Source organism: Rhizophagus irregularis, chromosome 15, assembly GCF_026210795.1.
Source record: "Rhizophagus irregularis chromosome 15, complete sequence".
NCBI classification, from domain to species: domain Eukaryota; kingdom Fungi; phylum Glomeromycota; class Glomeromycetes; order Glomerales; family Glomeraceae; genus Rhizophagus; species Rhizophagus irregularis.
In genome coordinates this window covers 2,310,280-2,331,109 of record NC_089443.1, presented here as the reverse complement: position 1 = coordinate 2,331,109, position 20,830 = coordinate 2,310,280, and the positions used below count along the sequence as shown (strand labels likewise).

At 31.6% G+C, this 20,830-nt stretch overlaps 6 protein-coding genes across 6 annotated transcripts; 5 read left to right on the top strand and 1 right to left on the bottom strand.

The window, feature by feature from the left end:
- Nucleotides 1-4,649: 4,649 nt before the first annotated feature.
- OCT59_007225 (uncharacterized protein) lies at nucleotides 4,650-5,314 on the bottom strand (the record flags this gene model as incomplete). Its single annotated transcript, XM_066147219.1, has 3 exons — nucleotides 4,650-4,868; nucleotides 4,933-5,218; nucleotides 5,286-5,314. 3 exons carry the CDS (start codon nucleotides 5,312-5,314, stop codon nucleotides 4,650-4,652), a joined length of 534 nt encoding a protein of 177 aa, XP_065998563.1.
- Nucleotides 5,315-6,011: 697 nt separating this feature from the next.
- OCT59_007224 (uncharacterized protein) lies at nucleotides 6,012-6,573 on the top strand (the record flags this gene model as incomplete). The annotated part of the gene is made up of 2 exons (XM_066147214.1): nucleotides 6,012-6,485; nucleotides 6,565-6,573. The coding sequence occupies 2 exons, from the start codon at nucleotides 6,012-6,014 to the stop codon at nucleotides 6,571-6,573; spliced, it is 483 nt and encodes a 160-aa protein (XP_065998562.1).
- A 3,507-nt stretch (nucleotides 6,574-10,080) lies between these two features.
- Nucleotides 10,081-10,401, top strand: OCT59_007223 (uncharacterized protein; the record flags this gene model as incomplete). The annotated part of the gene is made up of 1 exon (XM_066147209.1): nucleotides 10,081-10,401. The coding sequence occupies one exon, from the start codon at nucleotides 10,081-10,083 to the stop codon at nucleotides 10,399-10,401; it is 321 nt and encodes a 106-aa protein (XP_065998561.1).
- Nucleotides 10,402-10,883: 482 nt separating this feature from the next.
- On the top strand, nucleotides 10,884-12,909 carry OCT59_007222 (uncharacterized protein; the record flags this gene model as incomplete). Its single annotated transcript, XM_066147205.1, has 6 exons — nucleotides 10,884-10,926; nucleotides 10,994-11,335; nucleotides 11,387-11,586; nucleotides 11,653-11,931; nucleotides 11,996-12,190; nucleotides 12,358-12,909. The coding sequence occupies 6 exons, from the start codon at nucleotides 10,884-10,886 to the stop codon at nucleotides 12,907-12,909; spliced, it is 1,611 nt and encodes a 536-aa protein (XP_065998560.1).
- A 1,602-nt stretch (nucleotides 12,910-14,511) lies between these two features.
- On the top strand, nucleotides 14,512-15,151 carry OCT59_007221 (uncharacterized protein; the record flags this gene model as incomplete). Its single annotated transcript, XM_066147199.1, has 3 exons — nucleotides 14,512-14,706; nucleotides 14,785-14,884; nucleotides 14,961-15,151. 3 exons carry the CDS (start codon nucleotides 14,512-14,514, stop codon nucleotides 15,149-15,151), a joined length of 486 nt encoding a protein of 161 aa, XP_065998559.1.
- A 1,305-nt stretch (nucleotides 15,152-16,456) lies between these two features.
- Nucleotides 16,457-17,708, top strand: OCT59_007220 (uncharacterized protein; the record flags this gene model as incomplete). Its single annotated transcript, XM_066147194.1, has 5 exons — nucleotides 16,457-16,523; nucleotides 16,622-16,983; nucleotides 17,073-17,287; nucleotides 17,356-17,626; nucleotides 17,703-17,708. 5 exons carry the CDS (start codon nucleotides 16,457-16,459, stop codon nucleotides 17,706-17,708), a joined length of 921 nt encoding a protein of 306 aa, XP_065998558.1.
- Between the last annotated feature and the right edge of the window lie 3,122 nt (nucleotides 17,709-20,830).

Genomic DNA, 20,830 nt, shown 5'->3' with positions numbered 1-20,830 from the left:
GTTAATTTTAAGCCATTGTCAAAATAAAATAAATGTTGTGGTAAAACTTCCCCGATTGAACCTCTAAATCGACCACCATAGAAGATAATTACGTGTATAAAAACATCTTTATTATTCCATAGTAAGTCCTCAAATTGACCCGCGACTCACCCACGGTAAATGCTTTAATTTACCATAAAGACACCGCGACACACCCGCGACACACCCGCGGCATACCCATGGCTTATCCAAATTTGTTTAACAAATTTGTTTAAACTATTTATTCCACATCATTGCAATTTCTTATTGTGTTCATAGATTGTAGCACAGGTCGAAAGATGCCAAATCAGTCACCAACCAGGCATCAATCGGGTATCCGATTGATGCCTGGTTGGTGACTGATTTTTTCAATTTGATACCAATCGGGCTGCCCGATTGATAGTTGATTTCCGCCAAAATCCGACAACAATCGGCTATCATCTGGGCAGCCCGATTGGTGACAAATTGAGAGTCAATTGATGGCCGAACGATGGTCAATTAATGGTCAATTGATAACCGATTGATGACTTATTGGATTTGCTTAATCCGACAGCAATCGGGCAGTATCTGATTAATGACCGATTGGTAGCGTATTAATGACCGATTGATAATGTATTGATGACTGATTAATAGCTGATTTGTAATAGCCGATTGGTAAAATCGGTTTTATAAAATGTTTATGATGCACCTATTTTATTTATTATATATTTATTTACGCATTATTAATTACAAATTATTAAAAACAATGGTTTTAATTCCAGCCTACATGCGCTTTATTAATTACAATTTACAATATATTCAAAAATTTGATTGTACAATCATAGTTGTAAATATAATTTATTTCAAATGGGAACTTATATCAATGTATACAATCATAATAAAAGTAATATGATTAAGCGAAAATCGGTACATTTTTGTTTCTGATTGTTCTGATTGCTAACAGGAACGAATTTAAAAATAAAGAATTAATAAATGTTATACATTAAACGAACAAACAAGTTATTAGAAATAAATGGTGATGAAATCTTGCTTACCAAACTCCTAACGAATGTCCGTCAGAAATCGAGTTTTCCGATTACTGAAAGTAGGAACAGCTTAAAGACCATCATGTTAATCATCGAATGAATGAAATTCGTCAAAATCGATAGATATACAAATTCGTTTCTAAAAATGAAATAAAATACGGTTCATTTCTGATTTTTTGAGAAATCTTGCAAATTAGAATATGAATAAAGGCGTACATTAATCGATCAATCAACATGAGCAACTATTTAATAAAGAACCGCTGACAAATGCAATAATTAATTTTCGTTCCTCGGCACAGTACTTCTACATTTCGTCAGAAATCGAGTTATCCAATTGCTGAAAGTAGGAGCAATTTAGATCTGACCGAAACGTTAATTATTGACACGTTAAATATCTCAAACGAATTGTGCTAAGAATGAACTCACCTTTAATAAAGTTCATCAAAATCGGTAAATACACAATTCGCTATTGATCGCAGAAAATATGTCGGTAGGGTGAGAATCGGCAGTGTTTTTGATTTTTCAAGAAATCTCGCGTATTAGCTAATCTTACAAAATATGAGTAGTAAGGTGTACGTTAATCAATCAATCAACGCAACCATCAAATGGCACGACCACTACATCTTCACCGCTAACAAACTGTAGACTTTTCGCTCCCTTTGATATACATGAAAAAATACACATAACTATGTTATATATCAAAAAAAAAGCATACCTATTTGTACCATTAGCCCACCATAAAACTGGTCATAGGGCGATCGATATCAGAAATCGAGTTACCGATTGCTGAAAGTAGGAGCAATTTAAAGATACTGTCACGTTAATTATCTAAACGAATTGTGCTAGGAATGAACTCACCTTTAAAGTTCGTCAAAACCGGTAGTTACACTTCGCTTCTGATTGAAGAAAATGAATTTAAAAATATATGTCGGTAGGGTGAAAATCGGCAGTGTTCATTTCCGATTTTCGAGAAATCTCATGTATTAGCTAATCCTACAAAATATGAGTAAGGCATACGTTAATCAATCAATCAACGCAACCATTAAATGGCACGATCATTATTACATTTTCACCGCTAGCAAACTGAAGGCTTTTCGCTCCTTTTGATATACATGAAAAAATACACATAACTATGTTATATATCAAAAAAAAAGCATACCTATTTTACTCCATTAGCCCACCATAAAACTGGTCATAGTTACTGATATCAGAGATGAGTTTGCCGATTGCTGAAAGTAGGAACAATTTAAAGATACCGTCACGTTAATTATCTAAACGAATTGTGCTAGGAATGAACTCACCTTTAAAGTTTTTCAACACCGGTAGATACACTTCGTTTCTGATTGCAGAAAACAAATTTAAAAATATATGTCGGTAGGGTGAAAATCGGCAGTGTTCATTTCCGATTTTTGAGAAATCTCATGTATTAGCTAATCCTACAAAATATGAGTATATCAATCAATCAACGCAACCATTAAATGGCACGACCACTACATCTTCACCGCTAACAACAAACTGAAGGCTTTTCGCTCCTTTTGTCTTTGAAGTATCCGTTACGAGATAGTATTCCCAACGTGTGATTTTACAAAAAATGTCCGCCCTTGATGTGGAAGGTACTTAGGAACCACCTCGTCTCCCGATTAATGAGACCCTAGATCAGAGGAGGCTAGCCTATCAGGTACAAGCACCTTACAACTTCATCCCTAGGTAGTCAAAAATCTCGGGTGGTTCCAGACCACAGCGTACTATATGTAAAAATATGCATGAAAAAAAATACATAACTAGAATGTTATATCAAAAAAAAGTATACCTATTATTACTTACCATAATACCATTAGACCCATCAGTCAGGCTTCATTTCTAAATGAAGTTTATCAAAATCGGTATATATACATTTCATTTCTGATCGCTGAAAATGAATAAAGTTTATTTCGTTAGAAGTGAAGATCAGTACAAATATTCGCTTACCATTTTTAAAGTTACACTCAGTAAAATGAAAATCGAAAGAAATATGCATTGTCGTTCTATATTTCACTTCGATTGAGTGTGAGAGCAAAGAAGTATTAAATTCATCAAAAAATCGGCATGTTCTCGCACCTATAAAAACAGGAGGATATTTGAAACACAACTCAATGAAACCTGTTTTACAAAAAGGAAATAGTGAAGGTTAGCGATAAATAACAGTTTCAGTATCTGTCTCCAGAATAAAATTGGAATATTCCCGTTCACGATTGTTGAATGTGAAAGTGCTTATTATTATTAATTTGTTATAAACTCGTACAGCTGAGTAACTGACATACCAGTATGTCAACCATTGTCAGTGAACGAGTCCAATAATTTCACACCATATATTATGGGCGTAGAAAGTAAACGGTGATATAATAAGCAAAAATAAACAAAAAATAGGCAACGCATTCGTAAGATGGTATAAGAAAAATTCGCAAATAGGCAAAACGGCAAAAGAAGAAAAATTCGCAAATAGGCAAACGGCAAAAAGAAGAAAAATTCGCAAATAGGTAAAAAGGTTTTGTTGTAAACAAAATGTGCTTATTTCCATATTTATCGTAATCAAACAGAGATCTGGCCAATCAGATTAAATTTCGATGATCCAGATCACTAATCAAATTGGACTATTTGCGTATTATAACAATATATTTGCAAATACGGATACCGATTTATTAGTTAGCCCGACTCGTGAAATTTACAAAATTTAGCAACTTTGCGTATATATGTCGATTTCTAAATTAATGTCAAAAATAATCTGGCTGGTAATCCGCAGCTAGATTAGTTTGATATATCGGTATATCGGTATGATTGTCAGTTGATGAAATAAAATAAAAAAATTAGGTATTGTGAAAATTGAACCAAAAAGGTTGTCTCAGTCTTTAATTTCTTTTCAATCTGTTTGACTCAAGCATTATATTTACTGATATATTTATTAAATTTACTGATATTTATTAAATTTACTGATATATTTATTAAATTTACTGATATATTTATTTATATTTATTAAATTTACTGACATATTTCATTTATTTTGTAATTTACTAATCGCCTTGGCAACTGGATTTTTTAATGGCCCATCGTAGCCTGATTTCGTCCAACTAGGCGCGCTATTCGGCGCCGTTTCTTCAACGTACTCACTAGGCTTGTACACCCGTTCACGCTTTTTGTCGCCTTTTGTTGTATTACTGTCAACATAGTACAAAAATCTGCGCAGCTTTGTTTTAAAATGAATTAGCATATGCCAGTTATATGTAACCCATTTCAATAAATTCACTTACAGTACTGGAGCGCCATCGCAGGTTACGCACGACGATTATGTTTCACTCGTCCTCGCTTTCTGAAATTTCCGGGCTATGATAGCCGTTTTCTGTGATTATTGGCCGCAATTCTTCGTTACTGAACTTTTCAATCAACAGATCATTAATTTTTTTTAAATTGATGATCGTCTTTGATCTTTTTTTTCTTTTCTATTTTATAAAAAACTCGTAAATAAATAATGATGATTAGGATGATTAGTAAAATATAACATTTATATTTACCTCTGATCGTCGTGAATTTTGGTGTTTCCGTCCTGTTTCTTTCTTTATATCATTTTCTGATTTATTTTTGACCCGAAGATTGTCCCTTTTGTGGCGGTGCCGCTGATGGATCATCTCGTATATGACACCTTCCCCTATGGTGTAGGTGTCGAAGATCCAATGTTTTCATTAAATTTGGCACAATCGTTTTAACTACAAGATCCTTTTGAAGCTCGAACGTTTTTTCGATATCTAATTGAGTTTCCTGAGGCATTCTTGCCTGATTCCAGAATAGATCTCTCTAAAAATATATTATTATCAGTAAATTTATAAAAAATAAAAAATACAGCGAAAGTTTTGTTTACCCTTAATGCTTCTCTCAAATCTTTGGGCATTTCAGATACATGTTGGTATCGTCGTTCTTTTGACCTTTTTCTTTTCTTGTCATCTCTTGGCCTAGAATCAGAATCAAGAATTTGAGTGCCTTCCGGGTTTAATTCTATCAATTGTATATTGACCATTAAGCAGTGAATCAGAATGTTTAGAACACAATAAGCAGAATTATACGACATACTAAATGTACCTAGTTCCGATTCCGATTTTGATTCTGATTCCGAACTAGATTCGTATAAGATTTCTGATTCCGGGCTGCTTTTTGTATAAATTTATAAATATATCTCAATTTTTGATAAGTTAACTGACACGAAGGGTTACTTACTCTTCCTTACGAAGCTTTTTGTTTCCCATTTTGTAAACTCTATTGAAAGTTATGTTGAAAAAAAAGAGAAAGTTATGTATCGGTTAGCCTCCGAGGTTCTCTGGGATAAAAAAGGTCCGGTTCTTTATCTATTAGGAAGCCTTGTTGGTAGAGGGCTCGGAAGCCTTCGGGCTTTTGACTTCGGTCGTTGCAGAAATCCAACGACAAGATTTTATAACTTTACTTACTATAAAGGACTGAAAGAACTGAAAATTTTAGACCAAAAAAAAAAAAGACTTATAATATGGTAAAAAAGAACAACGTTTCGCTCTGCAATATAATTAATTCGCGAATGTCGGTATCGTTCTTAACCCACCACGCGGTGCTGACCCGCATAATATATTTTAATAAGGGTCAAGATGATGTCACCAGAAGGGTCAAGTCCGATATTTTTGCAACTAAATCATTTGAGCGAATTACCAAAACGGACGGACCGCGTGATAATTTTCTGGTTTCGCTATAGTAAAACCCGATTAATATTAATTTTTCATTAATACCCCGTACAATTTCCTATCTTCACATGCCATTAAGCAATAATAGTCTATTCAGACCGGACTAATATATGAAATTGTACATATTAAAAGCTCTTTATTCGTCGATTTTGACATTCATAAATAGGCTATAAGATACATACGTAGAAATTCTCAAATTTTTCATTGAATGCTTCGATCTTACTAAAACATAATCATGTCTACAAAACTTAGATATAAAGTATCATGTGATTGCAAGGAATGCAATGGCAAATATGTTGATGAAAGAACCAGAAAAAGACATCTAGATTTAGAGCGTCATTTAGCGTCTAGCGTTTTCGGATTTATCCCTTTTTTACCCGGAAACAATCGGATTAAGCCAGCACATACCGTCTATCATAGTCCGATCGTAGAAGAATCATCAAGATCAAAAGAAATGACCGGACAAGAAGAGTCAACATCATTTAATAATAATTATGAATCAGATTTTGCCGGTTTTGTCCCTCAAAAAAGGCGTAGACAAGACCAGTTTCGGGAACCGGAAACTAATAAGGAAAGCAATGAACCGATTAATGAATATGAATATGAAGGTGACATTTCTCCAGAAGACAATATGGATTTGGACGACGATCCTGTTGAACAATTTGCTGCGCCCGAAAATGATTCAGAATTTGCATATCCCGACACAAATGTTAATATTGCGGATTCTTGGATATTAACATGGATATTCAAATATCAAGCAAGATTTTGCTTGCCGGATGTTGCACTAGATTCTTTAATAAAGTTTTTTCATCAAGTATTAATGGATGCTAATCAGACGAGATTCAAAGATTTCCCGTCTTCTTTATACACTGCGACTAAGTTATTACGAATCGACAACCAATCTATGACTTACGCAGTATATCCGAGCTGTAATACATTATATAATATAGCTGATGTTGTTGCGGATGAAGGATTTAAATGTACGCATATAGAATTTCCAATGAAACCGAAGGAAAAATTTTGCAGAATGGAATTAACTGTGCAAGTACCGCATGGTAATGGAAATAAAAGACGCCCCAAATTGTTATTTCCATTGCCGAATTTGAAAATACAGATAAACAATTTGTACCAGAGACCAGAATTCAAGCAACAACTACGAAAATGGACCAATCGGGATGTAAATAATGGTATGTTAGCAGATATTTATGACGGTAAAATCTGGAAAACTTTTCCAGACACTTCAGACGTCCCATTTTTTACACCAGAGACTGCAGATTCCCACTTGGGAATTATGATTAATCTCGATTGGTTTCAGCCTTTCGAGTCATCTGTATACAGCTGTGGGGCTATTTATGGGGTTATTTGTAACCTACCGCGTGAAATTAGATTTAAAAAAGAAAATATGTTGACGCTTGGTCTACTACCAGGACCAAGCGAGGTTAAGTTACACAAAATTAACCATTATCTCGCTCCGATTGTTGATGAGTTATTAGAGTTCTGGGATGGGATTGAGATTCCCGCCGCTGAAAAAAATATCCGATTGGCATTAATATGCTGTTCGAATGACATTCCTGCGGCGAGGAAGCTCTGCGGTCACATATCAGCATCAGTGAGCTGCCATAGGTGTTATAAAACTGCAAATTCAAATGGAAATGGAAATAAGTCAAATTTTGGCGGCTTTGATGATATGGTTGACTGGTTTGTAGAAAGAGATTTGGATGAACATCGACAGAATGCTGAGCTTTGGAGACTGTGTAAATCTGAGGAGGAAAGAAAACGTCATGTGAGTTCAACCCATGTTAGATGGTCCGAACTGCTTCGATTGCCGTATTTTAATCCGATAAGGTACCTTGTCGTAGATCCAATGCACTGTTTGTTCCTCGGAATAGCCCATTGGATAATTAAAAAATTATGGATCGATGGCAACAAGATCACGAAACAAGATCTAGAAAAAATGGAAAAGCGAGCAAAATACATACAAATACCTGCGGATTTGGGGCGTATTCCAAATAAAATCGCAACTGGAGAAGGATTTTCCGGATTTACGGCCGACCAATGGAAAACGTTTGTTCTAATTTATGCTATCCCGTTGATGTGGGATTTGCTCGCTGAACCAGATCGACAAATTTTGGGGAATTTCGTTAGAGCTTGTTCTCTGCTAGTTTATCGAATTATTGACTGTGACATATTGAACGAAGCTCACGAACGTTTGCTCAAAGTTGCAACGTTAATTGAAGAAAATTATGGTCTGGAAAGAATAACCCCAAACCTCCATTTGTGTCTTCATATTGCCGATTGTTGCCGGGATTATGGTCCATTATATTCTTTCTGGTGTTTTTCCTTTGAAAGAATGAACGGTATCCTCGGTAGGTATTTTGTGAACTGTTTAATCGTTTAAGCTTGCTAATAATTTATTAAATAATATATCAATAGGCTCTTTTCCCAATAGTAATCGTCAAATTGAACCCGAACTTTTACGAATTATAATGCGGAATTGGAGACTTGATAACCTTGTATCCGTTCAATCAAATAATGTTAAGCTTGTTGAAGCTTTAAAATTAATTCAACCACGATCAACTTCCGGAAGTTTGGCAGCTTACGATAATTTTAATTACACTGAGCTGTATCAATTTAGAAAGGTATTCTTCTAAGAAATTGATGAAACGATTGTCGGTAGCGAACCATTTCCTGGAGAAATGCTTACGCCATGTAAAAATCGGGTTGCCTTGCCTGATGATATTTATCAAATCCTAACCGAATATTATAATATTGCTTACGACTTGCAATTTGTAACAATTGCTGAGTCAACATCAACCAGTTCAAGAGATGCAATAGTTGTGCCAAATATGGTTGATCAATTTGGGCGGGTTAGGATCTCAGCAGAAGTGTTTGGATCGGCAATGGCACCCCGATACCTGAAAAACGCGAATGTTTTGGCGAAATTTATCCAAAACAATGAAACGACCGACTTATTTCCAGGTCAGGTACAGTATTATTTTGAACATACTGTGAGAATTTCGGGTGAACTTAAAACACATCGATTAGTATTTGTTAAATGGTATAAACCGGCGCCAAACCAGAAAACCCGATTTTATACAAGTATTGATGGTGATGAAAAAAGCTCAAATATTGAACTTTGGCGAAATGAATTTTATGAGATAGAGCGAGATTGTTTAATTCCAATTCATTACCTATATAGTCGCTTTGTATCTGGTGAATTTGTAATTGGCAAAAAGAATCCTATCACATATAATGCTGTAATCCCAATAAATAGGCAGTTTCATTTGTGAGAATTTTTACTGGTATAATAGAATTCTATTGTTTGGTGAAAATATAAATTTTAAATATGCAGATTTACTTTAACATTTAATGGAAGTGTACGATGTATTATATTTTTATTTTGAGTAATTAATTAGTTACACGACTATTTCAATTCAAGTAACTAAAATGATAGTTAAATAACCCTTCGACTGTTGTTAATATACAAAAAAGATCAGAATATCAAGACTCGGGCCGGTCCAAAGGACTCACGGCATCCAAGCCAACCGGTCCAGAGAACTCACGGTCATGGTCAAATATTCTGGAAAGTAATGCATACAGCAGGTACTGAACTCAGAAATATAATCCAGGTATTACATTCCCTAACCAATACGCCACTGCAGCATTAAAGTTACAATAAAAAAGTTCCAATATAATTTATTTGATTGATTTTCTTATAAGGTAATCATGCATGAGTAATTAGTCTGTAAGCAGCAATAAAAATCGTGCCGATTATAAAAAAACTCATGATAAATAAGTTCATCAGCTTTCTGCCGGTCATCTCTTACGTTTGAAAGTTTTTTTGAAAGTGGATTGTAATTTCAAAAATTTATTACAGGTATACCGATAATGATCAAATGGAACAAATTTACTTGAAAATTTAATGCATATCCTTCAATTTTAATAGGTCGGTGAAAACAAAGATTACATTCAAGTCAGTTTCTTTTTTACGGTTATCGATTTTCTTTTATATAAACCGATTCCGCTTTAATATAATAATAAACATTCTTAACAATTATCTTATATATTCATACCGGTTTTTTCTTATAGTTATTGGTCTTTCGTACAAATATCACAATATTCGGTTTTTATATCTGCATTTTTTTTTTTATCTCATTTTTTTGTAAATAGTCAAAGGTTATAAATTGATTTTTATTTTAATCCTAGGGGTTATAATGGGCCGAAAGCATAAACTTAAATACATTAGGCAAAACCTGATACGAAAGAATGAGAATTTAACGCGAGTAAATGACTCTTTACAAATAATGTCGAATCACGCAACGATCAGGGATATAGAATCTCGGAAAAAGGTTGTAGAATTAGAAAACTGTAATCGTGCGTTAACGGAAATCATGAGTATGCAGAAAGAAGCAAATGATTTTCTACAACAAAAGATCGATATATTAGAAACTCAACTATCCCTACTTAATAATTCAGAAATGGGAACTTTATTAAATAATCAAGAAGTGAATTCGTTCAGCAGTGCTCTGATGTTAGCATCCTCTGTCAAAATAAATAATATCAGAAGTGAGGAGGGTGAGGAGGATGAAGACGGTAAAATTAAAATACGTGAAATATGCGAGTAAGTCTTATTTCGATATAATATTTGTCAAATAATAAAGTCAAATAATAAATAATAGAAAAGTTTGTAAGTCAATGATATATCTTATTAAATAACATATAACATATACCGGTGTTGCTTAATTTCTGCAAATTTCGCGTATCATATTACATCATTACATCGTTACAGTCAAATAATAAATTATAGAAAAGTTGTAAGTCAATGATATCTTATTAAATAACATATAACATATACCGGTGTTGCTTAATTTCTGCAAATTTCGCGTATAATATTACATCATTACATCATTAGTCTAATGATTAATTGTCAAGATTTTAATTTATTAAATTTATTAATCATTTAATTGTTAATTGTTAGAACAATTGAAAATTGTTAAAATTGTTAAAAATAATGAAAATAATCGATCTGAAAAAAAAATACTGATTTCTTTCTATACTGTGGATATTTTTATGTTTTTTAAAAAAATTTAAAAAATTTGAATTAAATATGTCCAATAAGAAAGATTTAGAGAAAGTAGACGAGCTATTGGGTAAGTTGATCGGCGGACAGCAGATATCAGGATATTACTAAAAACTAATGATTATCTAAATTAATAGCTTTTACCCAACAAGCCAAATATTTTTTTGAAAAAATTGCGAATATTATACAAGGACAACAAGAACAGCAAAATAATGAACCCTACGGGGTGCCAGGTTCTTCACGGGCTGTTTCTTCACGGGCTGTTTCTTCACGGGGTTCTTCACAGGCTGGTTCTCAACAAGAACCAATTCTTATATCGTCAGATGAGGATATAACAATTAAAATGGAAAAAAGCGACACCGCTGTAACTAGCGGTATTAGTGAAAAAGGTGAAGAAAGCGCTGTAACCAGCGCCACTAATGAAAAAGAAGATGAAAGCGCTGGCGCTGTAACCAGCGCCACTAATGAAAAAAGAAGATGTAAGCGCTGTAACCAGCGCTACTAATGAAAAATACAGGGGTACTAAAAAGGCCGTCAAAAAAAAAATACTAACGATGGCGACAAAAATTCCAGAAAAGCCATCAGCGATAAAGCAAAGGGAAAAGCCCCAGTCCAATCAAGTTCAGACGATTCAAGTGATTCGGACAGCTCCTATAGCTCAAATAGTTCAAATACTCCCTTCTATTTGACGAAGAGTGATATGCCAAAAGATCTAAGAGAAGCCTTAAGGGTAAATAAGGATATCTCAAATTAATTTTATATATATTTATTAACTGATATTGTTGATTTTATATAGAAGGAAGTTATTTGGAAGTATGATGCGTTACCAGAAGGGAGAAGGATTGATTTGGGTCAAACATTCACTAATCAGCGAAATCGCGTTATTAACGATATTATACCTAGTATAATGGAAAATATTAATAATAATATATTTCCTATTTCTAACGAAATTTTATATGATATAATTCACTCCCTTCATCGTCATCGACGTGAAGAGCACCTTAAAAAGAATCGGTCATCGTCAAGAAAAAAACTGCAAGAAAAAAGAAAACATTCCAATTCCAGACGCCACGACGTGAGTAAATAAAGTTTTGTACAGTGTATATATTTGCTTAATACTAACTTCTTATCTAATACAGAAAAGATTAAAAAGGGGAAGACTAATAAAACATTTACAGATGGTGAAAAATTCATTAGTCAAGAAATTTAAGGACGAAGACTTACAATTAATAATTGACAATAACGCTTACCATTCACCCGAGGAATCCGAGACTGATTGCGAAAACGGGAGAAGCAATATTATTGTCAAAGATCTTAAGTGGAGATCTGACACAGTGAGTATTTCTTCCTGCTTTTATTATTTTTAATTTTACCATTTCTGACTATTTTTAATTTTACTAACTATTTCTACCTATTTTTAATTTATTTACTAACTATTTCTAACTATTTCTAACTATTTCTAACTATTTTTAATTTTACCAACTATTTTAATTTTTTTAAGTTACGATTATTTTTGCGTGAATATATTGACCGATTAAGAACTGAACAACCAAATAATAGAAAATTACGTGAGCGAGTTACGGGCAATTGTTTTTGTAATAATGAACCGGCAGCGCCTTTGTTGGCGCCGCATTGGACTCGTTCTGGATATAAAGGAAAGTTAAAGATCGCAGTCACCCAGCAGCTGGACCAGCGTCAAGACCAGCAGTATGACTTGATGAAATTTGCGGAAAGTGAAAAGTCCTTTAATGATGGATATGATGCTGACGTTGGAGAAGGGGAGGAAGAAATGGAAGAGACTGTTTTATTAACAAGTACTGACCAACCTTCCAACCAATCTTCCAACCAACCTTCTAACCAATCTTCCGACCAATCCTCTAACCAACAACCTTCCGATCAATCCTCCAACCAACAACCTTCCGATCAATCCTCCAACCAACAACCTTCCGATCAATCCTCCAACCAACAACCTTCCGGCCAATCTTCCAACCAACCTTCTGGCCAACCTTCTGACCAACTTTCTGACGATGATTATCTTGAAATGGATGATTGATGGTAGTGATTGTGGTGGTGTTGTGATGGTGGTGATTTCCTATATTTTGTATTCTATTTACCTATTTTTCACTAATAACCGATCCCCCCTCCCCTGCTTTTGCGAATTTTATGTATATTAATTAGTACATACAGTTAATTTTTTTTTTTTCTAAAAATACTTCCTTCAAATAATATTATTGTAATATTTCTTTTTTCAATTATTTCTTTAATCATCCAACGATATTCTTTTTTATAAAAATCTTCAACTTTCTGCCTATTTTTTCTTTATTAAATATCATTCCTTGTATATTTCCTTGTTCATTTTGTACACATTATTTCATCATGTATAGTCAAATGATAAATTTTCAGTGGGTAATTAGGAGAATTATTAAATCTTTTAATACAATTGGTGACAAAATTGTTTATTATTTAGAATAAATCATTTACTAGCTTATGCAATATAAAAGAATGTGGGTACATACATTTTTATTATGATTTCCATCATTGTTCGGTTTACTAGTAACAGTTAAAATAAGTCGGCCAGTAGTATCGAATTTTTATTCTTCGATAAGTCTTAGATCAGATAAAATCATAAAGCACATTTATTGAATGAGCATCAATCGGCTACATACAAATCATCTATTACAACTATTTGCAAAATAACGGACCAGCTAATTCGATTTTCGATTGCGTATGAATATTTCATACGCAGCCATACGCAGTCATATACGCATAGTTAACTGCTAGAATTATTGTGATATAACTGCGGATGATTACATATGAAAAACTCAAAAAATGAGTTTGACGGTCCGGGCAGATATTACCATGCATATGACTGCGTATGAAAATTTCATACGCAGTCGAAAATGAATTAGGTGGTCCATTATTTTCGCAAATAGCTGTAAGTAGTCCGTTATTTCGCAAATAGCTGTAATCTGTATCAATCGGACATATGCCTGATTGGTACCCGATTGACAATAATTTGACCTGCTGATAGCCGATTGATGACTGATGGTCAACAATATCCAATCGGCAACCAATCGGTCAACTTCCAATATAGATGACAGATGGCTGATTGTTTACCGATTGTTAAACTGGCACCAATCAGTCACCAATCGGCACCAATCGGTCATACAACTGATGTGTAGCCGATTGAAATAAATGCCTGATTGATGACCGGTTGGTATCTGAATGAATGAATCAGTAACAGATCAGCTACCAATCAGGTACCAATCAGTTATATGACCGATTGATGACCGGTATATTATATTTCGACCTGTGTAGGCGTAATAATTTGATTTTATTTTTTACAAGGATTTTTTTTTTACACAGATTTTTTTTATTTTCCCACTCCTTTTACAAAATTCTTTCGTTTCATTAATTCTTTCGTTTTCATTAATATAATTCTTCGTTTCATTAATTCTTTCGTCTTCATTAATATTTCATTAATTCTTGTGTTCATAGATTGTAGGCGTAATAATTTGATTTTATTTTTTTTTCACAGATTTTTTTTTTTTTACACGGATTTTTTTTTTTTACGGATTTTTTTTTATTTTCCCACTCCTTTTACAAAATTCTTTCTCTTTCATTTTCATTAATATTTCATTAATTCTTTAATAACATGTGGACTGATAGACAATTGCGAGTTTTAATTAATGAAAGAAAAAATGAAAACAATAATTTTCACGAACTTAGTGGTAATATGAAGCATAATTTTTGGAAAGGGCTAGCAAGCAAAATAAACCTTGAATTCGGAACCACGTATACTGGGAGGCAATGTAAAGAAAAATTTAACGGCTTAGTGCGAGCTTATAAAGTATATAAACATTATTTCAGGTTCAACTACTATTTTAGCATATTAAATAGTACTAATATAATTTTATAATTTTATTAGAAAATGCAATTATATATCGAGGGTAAGCCAAAGGGAAGGAAAAGTGCTCTAGGAACGAAGTACTACGAGGAATTCAGTGAACGTTTTTGGGAAAAACGACGTAAATATTAGAAAACTACGTAAATATTTTATTTTTTTTTTATTTAATTCATAAATTAATCTGATTATTTATTTAGAAACAATTTATGATATTGCTCATAAAATCAACACAACAAGCCATACAACAACTCCGTCATCCTCACCACTACATTCACCAATATGCTCACCTATATCACCTCTCCGTTCACACTCATCATCATCACCTACGCCTCCTCCGTCACTCATCACCTACACCTTACCGTTTACGAGGCTCACCTTCATATTATGAAATCATTGAAATTGAATAATTTCGCCTCTTTTACGCTCACCTCACTTCATATGAAATTGTAAATCTTTCAAATCATAATTACTATTTTGTTATATTGATGTCTGTACAACATTCAATTTTGCTTAATATTATATTGCTTTACAACATTCAATTTTTTGCTTAATATTATATTGCTGTACAACATTCAATTTTTTTATTTTTCAAACGATGTATCTTTCATTATTTGGAAAAAAATACTATTTACTTTACTACATAAAATAATAAAATATGCTAAATCATTAAATAAGCAAATAAGCAGATCGTCACTGTATTATTTCAATTGGAATATTTTAATTATAACCTTCACAATTAATCATGAAAATTATTTTGAGAGTATTCTAGCAACCATCAAACTGTACTATGTTTCATCCATTTATCGTTTAAAAATTTCTCTTCCTTTAGCAGTTAAGTTTATAAATTTCTATTTAATGGTACTATTGAAATGTAAATTCGTTACCAACTCTAAATATTTTTGAATTTTGTAGCTTTACATAATATTCTATAGACTGCTCACGACTTTCTTTTTATAATTGTACAATAATATACAAAAATCATATGTTAAGGAGTTGCATTGTCTTTTCACAAATTTAGTAATCAATCACATATGAGTAAAAAGGTTTGATTGGGTTATTTGGATGCAATAATATCTTTAACATTACGTAATTTAATGCCGAACGATAATAGTAGCTAATAATGGCTATACTTTTTGAGTTTGGTGCATATCATTGTATCACATAAAATGATACTTCACATGATTAATTTCTTCTCACTCCTTATATGGCCTAAAAAAGTATAATAAAATTTATGAAATTGAATCGTAAATACGCAATAAAATAAAGATTTGGAACTGATTTGAAGTAATCTTCTATATAAAAAAAGTGTCCAGTATTCACTTTTATTATTAAATGAAATACAAATTATTTATATAAATTAAATTTAATTTTCGATCTTGAAATCATAATTTTTAGTTTTCCCATCTCCTGATATTTTTAACTGATCCTGCATTTTACACAATACACAATGATATTGAGAACATGTATATTTTCCAATTAAATACTACAATCATAATTACAATAGCTAAAATCTCAAAATTATATCATGATAACCTCGCCCTTTTTTTTTGTTCATTCAATGTTTATCACCTACTTTTTTGAGCAAGAAAGTTGCTCCACATTTTTTATTCATTCATATTTTCTCGATATATATCACCTACTTTGAAACAAAAAGGTTGTTCCACTTTTTTTTTCGCTCATATTTTTTTTTATTATGACGACTAAACGTAAATCACCTAATAAATCGTCTGATGATAATCAAGAAATGGAAGTTGAAGGAGGTATGTAGATATAACTCTTTTGTAAATTTATAGTAAGTTTTGTTATATAGTTATATGTAAGAAGAATAATTAATAAATACCAAAAATATGTATAATAGGATCGAAAAGAAAACAAATTACGAAAAAAAGAAGAGATATTGACATTGAGAAAGCCAATCAGTTGATGAAAAAAAGTAAAAACCATAGTAATAAAGAAGCTGCCGAATCTGCCGATAAAGAAGTTATAGTAGTAAATGAAAAAAGAAGTAATGATGATGATGATGATGATGATGAGGATGATGATGATGATGATGATGATGATGCGAGTAAGACGGAAGATCATAAAAAACCCGAAGTATTTCAATCAAAGTCAAATTTAGAAATAGTTGCTTGGCTCGTCGACCATCCGGAAATTTTAAGGTTGGCACTAGAAATGAACAATACGGATGTTGCTATCTCATCATCCAGTAAAATTACGGACGTAAGTATTAAATTAACATGATAATATTTATTTGTCTAAATCTTTTAAATAATGTATTTTTAATATTTTAGGATAAAATTCGTCTATAGGACGAAAGTGTTAAGTGTCTTTTTTTACGTGCGAGAAGTCCACGTGGTGAAGTTTTTGATGAGTTGATAACAAAAATTTTCAAAATAAAAATACATTCGAACGAAGCTAAAAGCTACCTCAAAAAAACCCGAAAATTTTTCATCGACTTCAGAAATAAGTTTAACCAAATTATTTTAACTTCTGTAGAAGAATTTAAAGAAATAAGAAAAAACAGGTATTTATTTAATTGTTTCCTAGCTAACCAAATAGTGCTGTTTGTATTAATTATTAATTTAATTATAGAGCATCTACCGGAAGTTTATCTCAAAAGGAACTTATAGATTACGTTGATAAAGAATTTGTTCAAAAGATTTTAAGCCAACAGCTTGTAGCTGTTAATATTTCAGAATTAACAAGAAATGAAGAGTTCGATATCTTGGTTGATTTCGTAAGAGAAACCTTTAAGGTTTCGTGGAATGGAAAAAATTTGTCCGCCGTTAAAGAATTAGATAATATAACCAAAGAATTAACGATCCCTTCTAGGAGCGGAAACAAGATCGTTGATTCTTTATCGGTAAGTTATTTTATTTATACTGATACTTCATATCCTTTAATCATAGTTATTAATAATAATATTAAATTATACATAGTTATAAATCTTAGCAAACGCTCTAATTTTTTTATAAAATTATGCATTTTATAACGATATTACATTGAATAAATTTAGTAAATTTTACAAGTAAATGATAATATGAAACATCATTATTCTAAACATTATACCATAATGTCGAGTGATAATAATATAAAATAAAATGGATGTATAAAACTATAAAATGTTTGTCTAAGATATAACACTTTCAAGTTTAAAAAGTAATTGTTGTTTTGTTAAAAATGGAATGGTTATTATGTGACGTTTCTTCTTTAATGTATACGGCCTAAATATCTCTATATATTTGACGTTATTATACAGATCAAAAAGAATACATTTACGTAACATTTGCGTAAAGTAAGAACTTTAAAGTTTAAGCCAATTCTGACTGGTAATTTACAAAATAACAAATACATTTCTTAAAAAAAAATTCTGAATCAGAATACTTTTCCGGTTTCCATCTTCGATTCTGCAAAAAATTGAAAAGTTCAGGTGATAATTTAAGAAATATCCACCTATAAAGAGACTAAACAATTATCAGGTTGATCAAGTTCGTGTAATACCAAATTTAATAAATTGTCTGATTAAATGATCGCGTATATTAAATGATCGCGTATATTATAAGGCTATAAGGCCTATTAATTCCTAAAAAGTCAATTCAACTACCATTTTATTTAACCGCTATTTATTTGTACGTTTTTTTTTTTTGAAAAAAAAAAACTTTCTTTCTGAAAAGTAGAGTCTTCCTCCTATACCGTTTGCCGTCGTGCATAGTGTGTTATAGGAAAAGGCGGACTTGTTTGATTGATTATATGGGCATAAGCTTATGTTATATAGGCGTAAAACTTATATAATCAGTTTGATAACGCAACAAAAATCCTTTAATCAAGGGTTAAAATAGGCATGATGGGATATTCTCATATATCATGAGCTCTGTCTGTTCGAAGTGTCATTTTATATATAATTAAGTAGGCTTAAGTCGTAAGTAACTTTTTTATAACATTGATTATTGAAGAATTAAGTGGCAAAAATAATTTTTAGTTTGTAAGACTTTAACTCCATACCAACTTGTGTGTGTTTGGCGTATATTTTATTCCCTAACCCTTAGACCCACTCGTGGGTTAGGTAGGTTGCTTTGCACTTCTTGCAGCCTATCTTCTAATGGGTTTTAGGTCCACGTTTGCCCATTTAAAATTTATTAAACAGGATGTCATTCGTCCAAACACATTGCAACGTTTGTTATGAAGCTATGGTTGTCTAATAAAAGTTCGCTTTGCCTGGCAATTTATAGTGGATTCAATGGATCAAATTACAAACAACAATAATTTAGTCATATGAGAATTCCAGGCCAAAGAATAAGGGTGCATTGTCAAAGTTGAGAATATATTTGTATTTTTTTTTTAAAGCCGTCATTCTCATGAACTTTTTCATTGTATCCCTAAGTTCAATGATTTTGGTAATGATGAAACTGCAGTTGTTTATAGGGGTTTCCCGCCAAACTTCTAAGGTGAATTTGTCTGATGTTTTCGAATATACTTATCCTTTTTGCAATAGAGTCGTAGCGAGTCTTCTTAAAGCGTACCTGTGACACCCCATCCAACTTGGGCAGTGTCGCTGAATCTAAAGCAAGGTACCCGGTTAATCCTCAACTTTGGGTTGATGAGTTATGATTCTGGAGTATTAAGGCATAATGTTTTGACTTACATTACCAATTTAACTCATAATTCTAATTTATTGAATTAGTTTATTATAGATTTATTGATATTTTTTTTATCTGTTATATAATATTTAAACTAATGTATACTTTATCTGTAATTAAAATTGTTATTGTAATAAATAACCGGTAACTTAAATCTATTGAAATTAACTTTTAAATTAGATTACAAATTATTAAAATATTATAAAATTGAATTTAACGATATTTGATTGATTTGATATTTTTATAGATAATATTATTTTGATATTATTTTGATACTGAATTAATATTAAAATAATATTATATTGATATTGCATTTATTAAAAAAAAATCATTATTGTTATAACAATATCAAAATGATATCGTTTCGTTATTTGTCAATATCGATTAGATAATTATAAAGTGATATCTTTATGATATCATATTGATATTGAATTAATGTTGGAACGATATTATATTAATATCGTATTTACTTTCTATTTTTCATTATTGTTATAACAATATCGAAATGATATCGATTTGATGTTTCGTCAATATCGTTATGATGTCGATTAGATAATTATAAAGTGATATCTTTACGATATCATATTGATATTGAATTAATGTTGGAACGATATCATATTAATATCGTATTTACTTTCTATTTTTCATTATTGTTATAACAATATCGAAATGATATCGATTTGATGTTTCGTCAATATCGTTATGATGTCGATTAGATAATTATAAAGTGATATCTTTACGATATCATATTGATATTGAATTAATGTTGGAACGATATCATATTAATATCGTATTTACTTTCTATTTTTCATTATTGTTATAACAATATCGAAATATCGATATGATATCGATTTGATGTTTCGTCAATATCGTTATGATGTCGATTAGATAATTATAAAGTGATATCTTTACGATATCATATTGATATTGAATTAATGTTGAAACGATATCATATTAATATCGTATTTACTTCCCATTTTTCAAAAAATTCATTGTTGTTATAACAATATCGAAATGATATCGATCTGATATTTTTTCAAATAAATATCTTTACGATATCATTTCGATATATTGAATTAATATTGAAATGATATCATTGCGATATCATAATGATATCATTTGCAAATCGATATCGCCACGATATTTATTTAACATCATTATTATATCAATTCGGTATTGTTTAAAAATTCAAGGTTTCTGTAAAGTAGTTCTTTTTATTTTTTATGTTTATTTTCTCTATTTGATATTTGTAATATTGTTCGATTTGTTTGTTATACTTTTCGTTTAAAATTAATAATAAAAGATAAAGTCATAAGACTGTTTGCTCATAATCACCAAATATTGGACTCCTTCTCTCCTTCAAAACCCTCCCCTTCCAATGATTGAACACCAATTTATATCGGGTGCATTACAGGGATTTCACCCCCCTA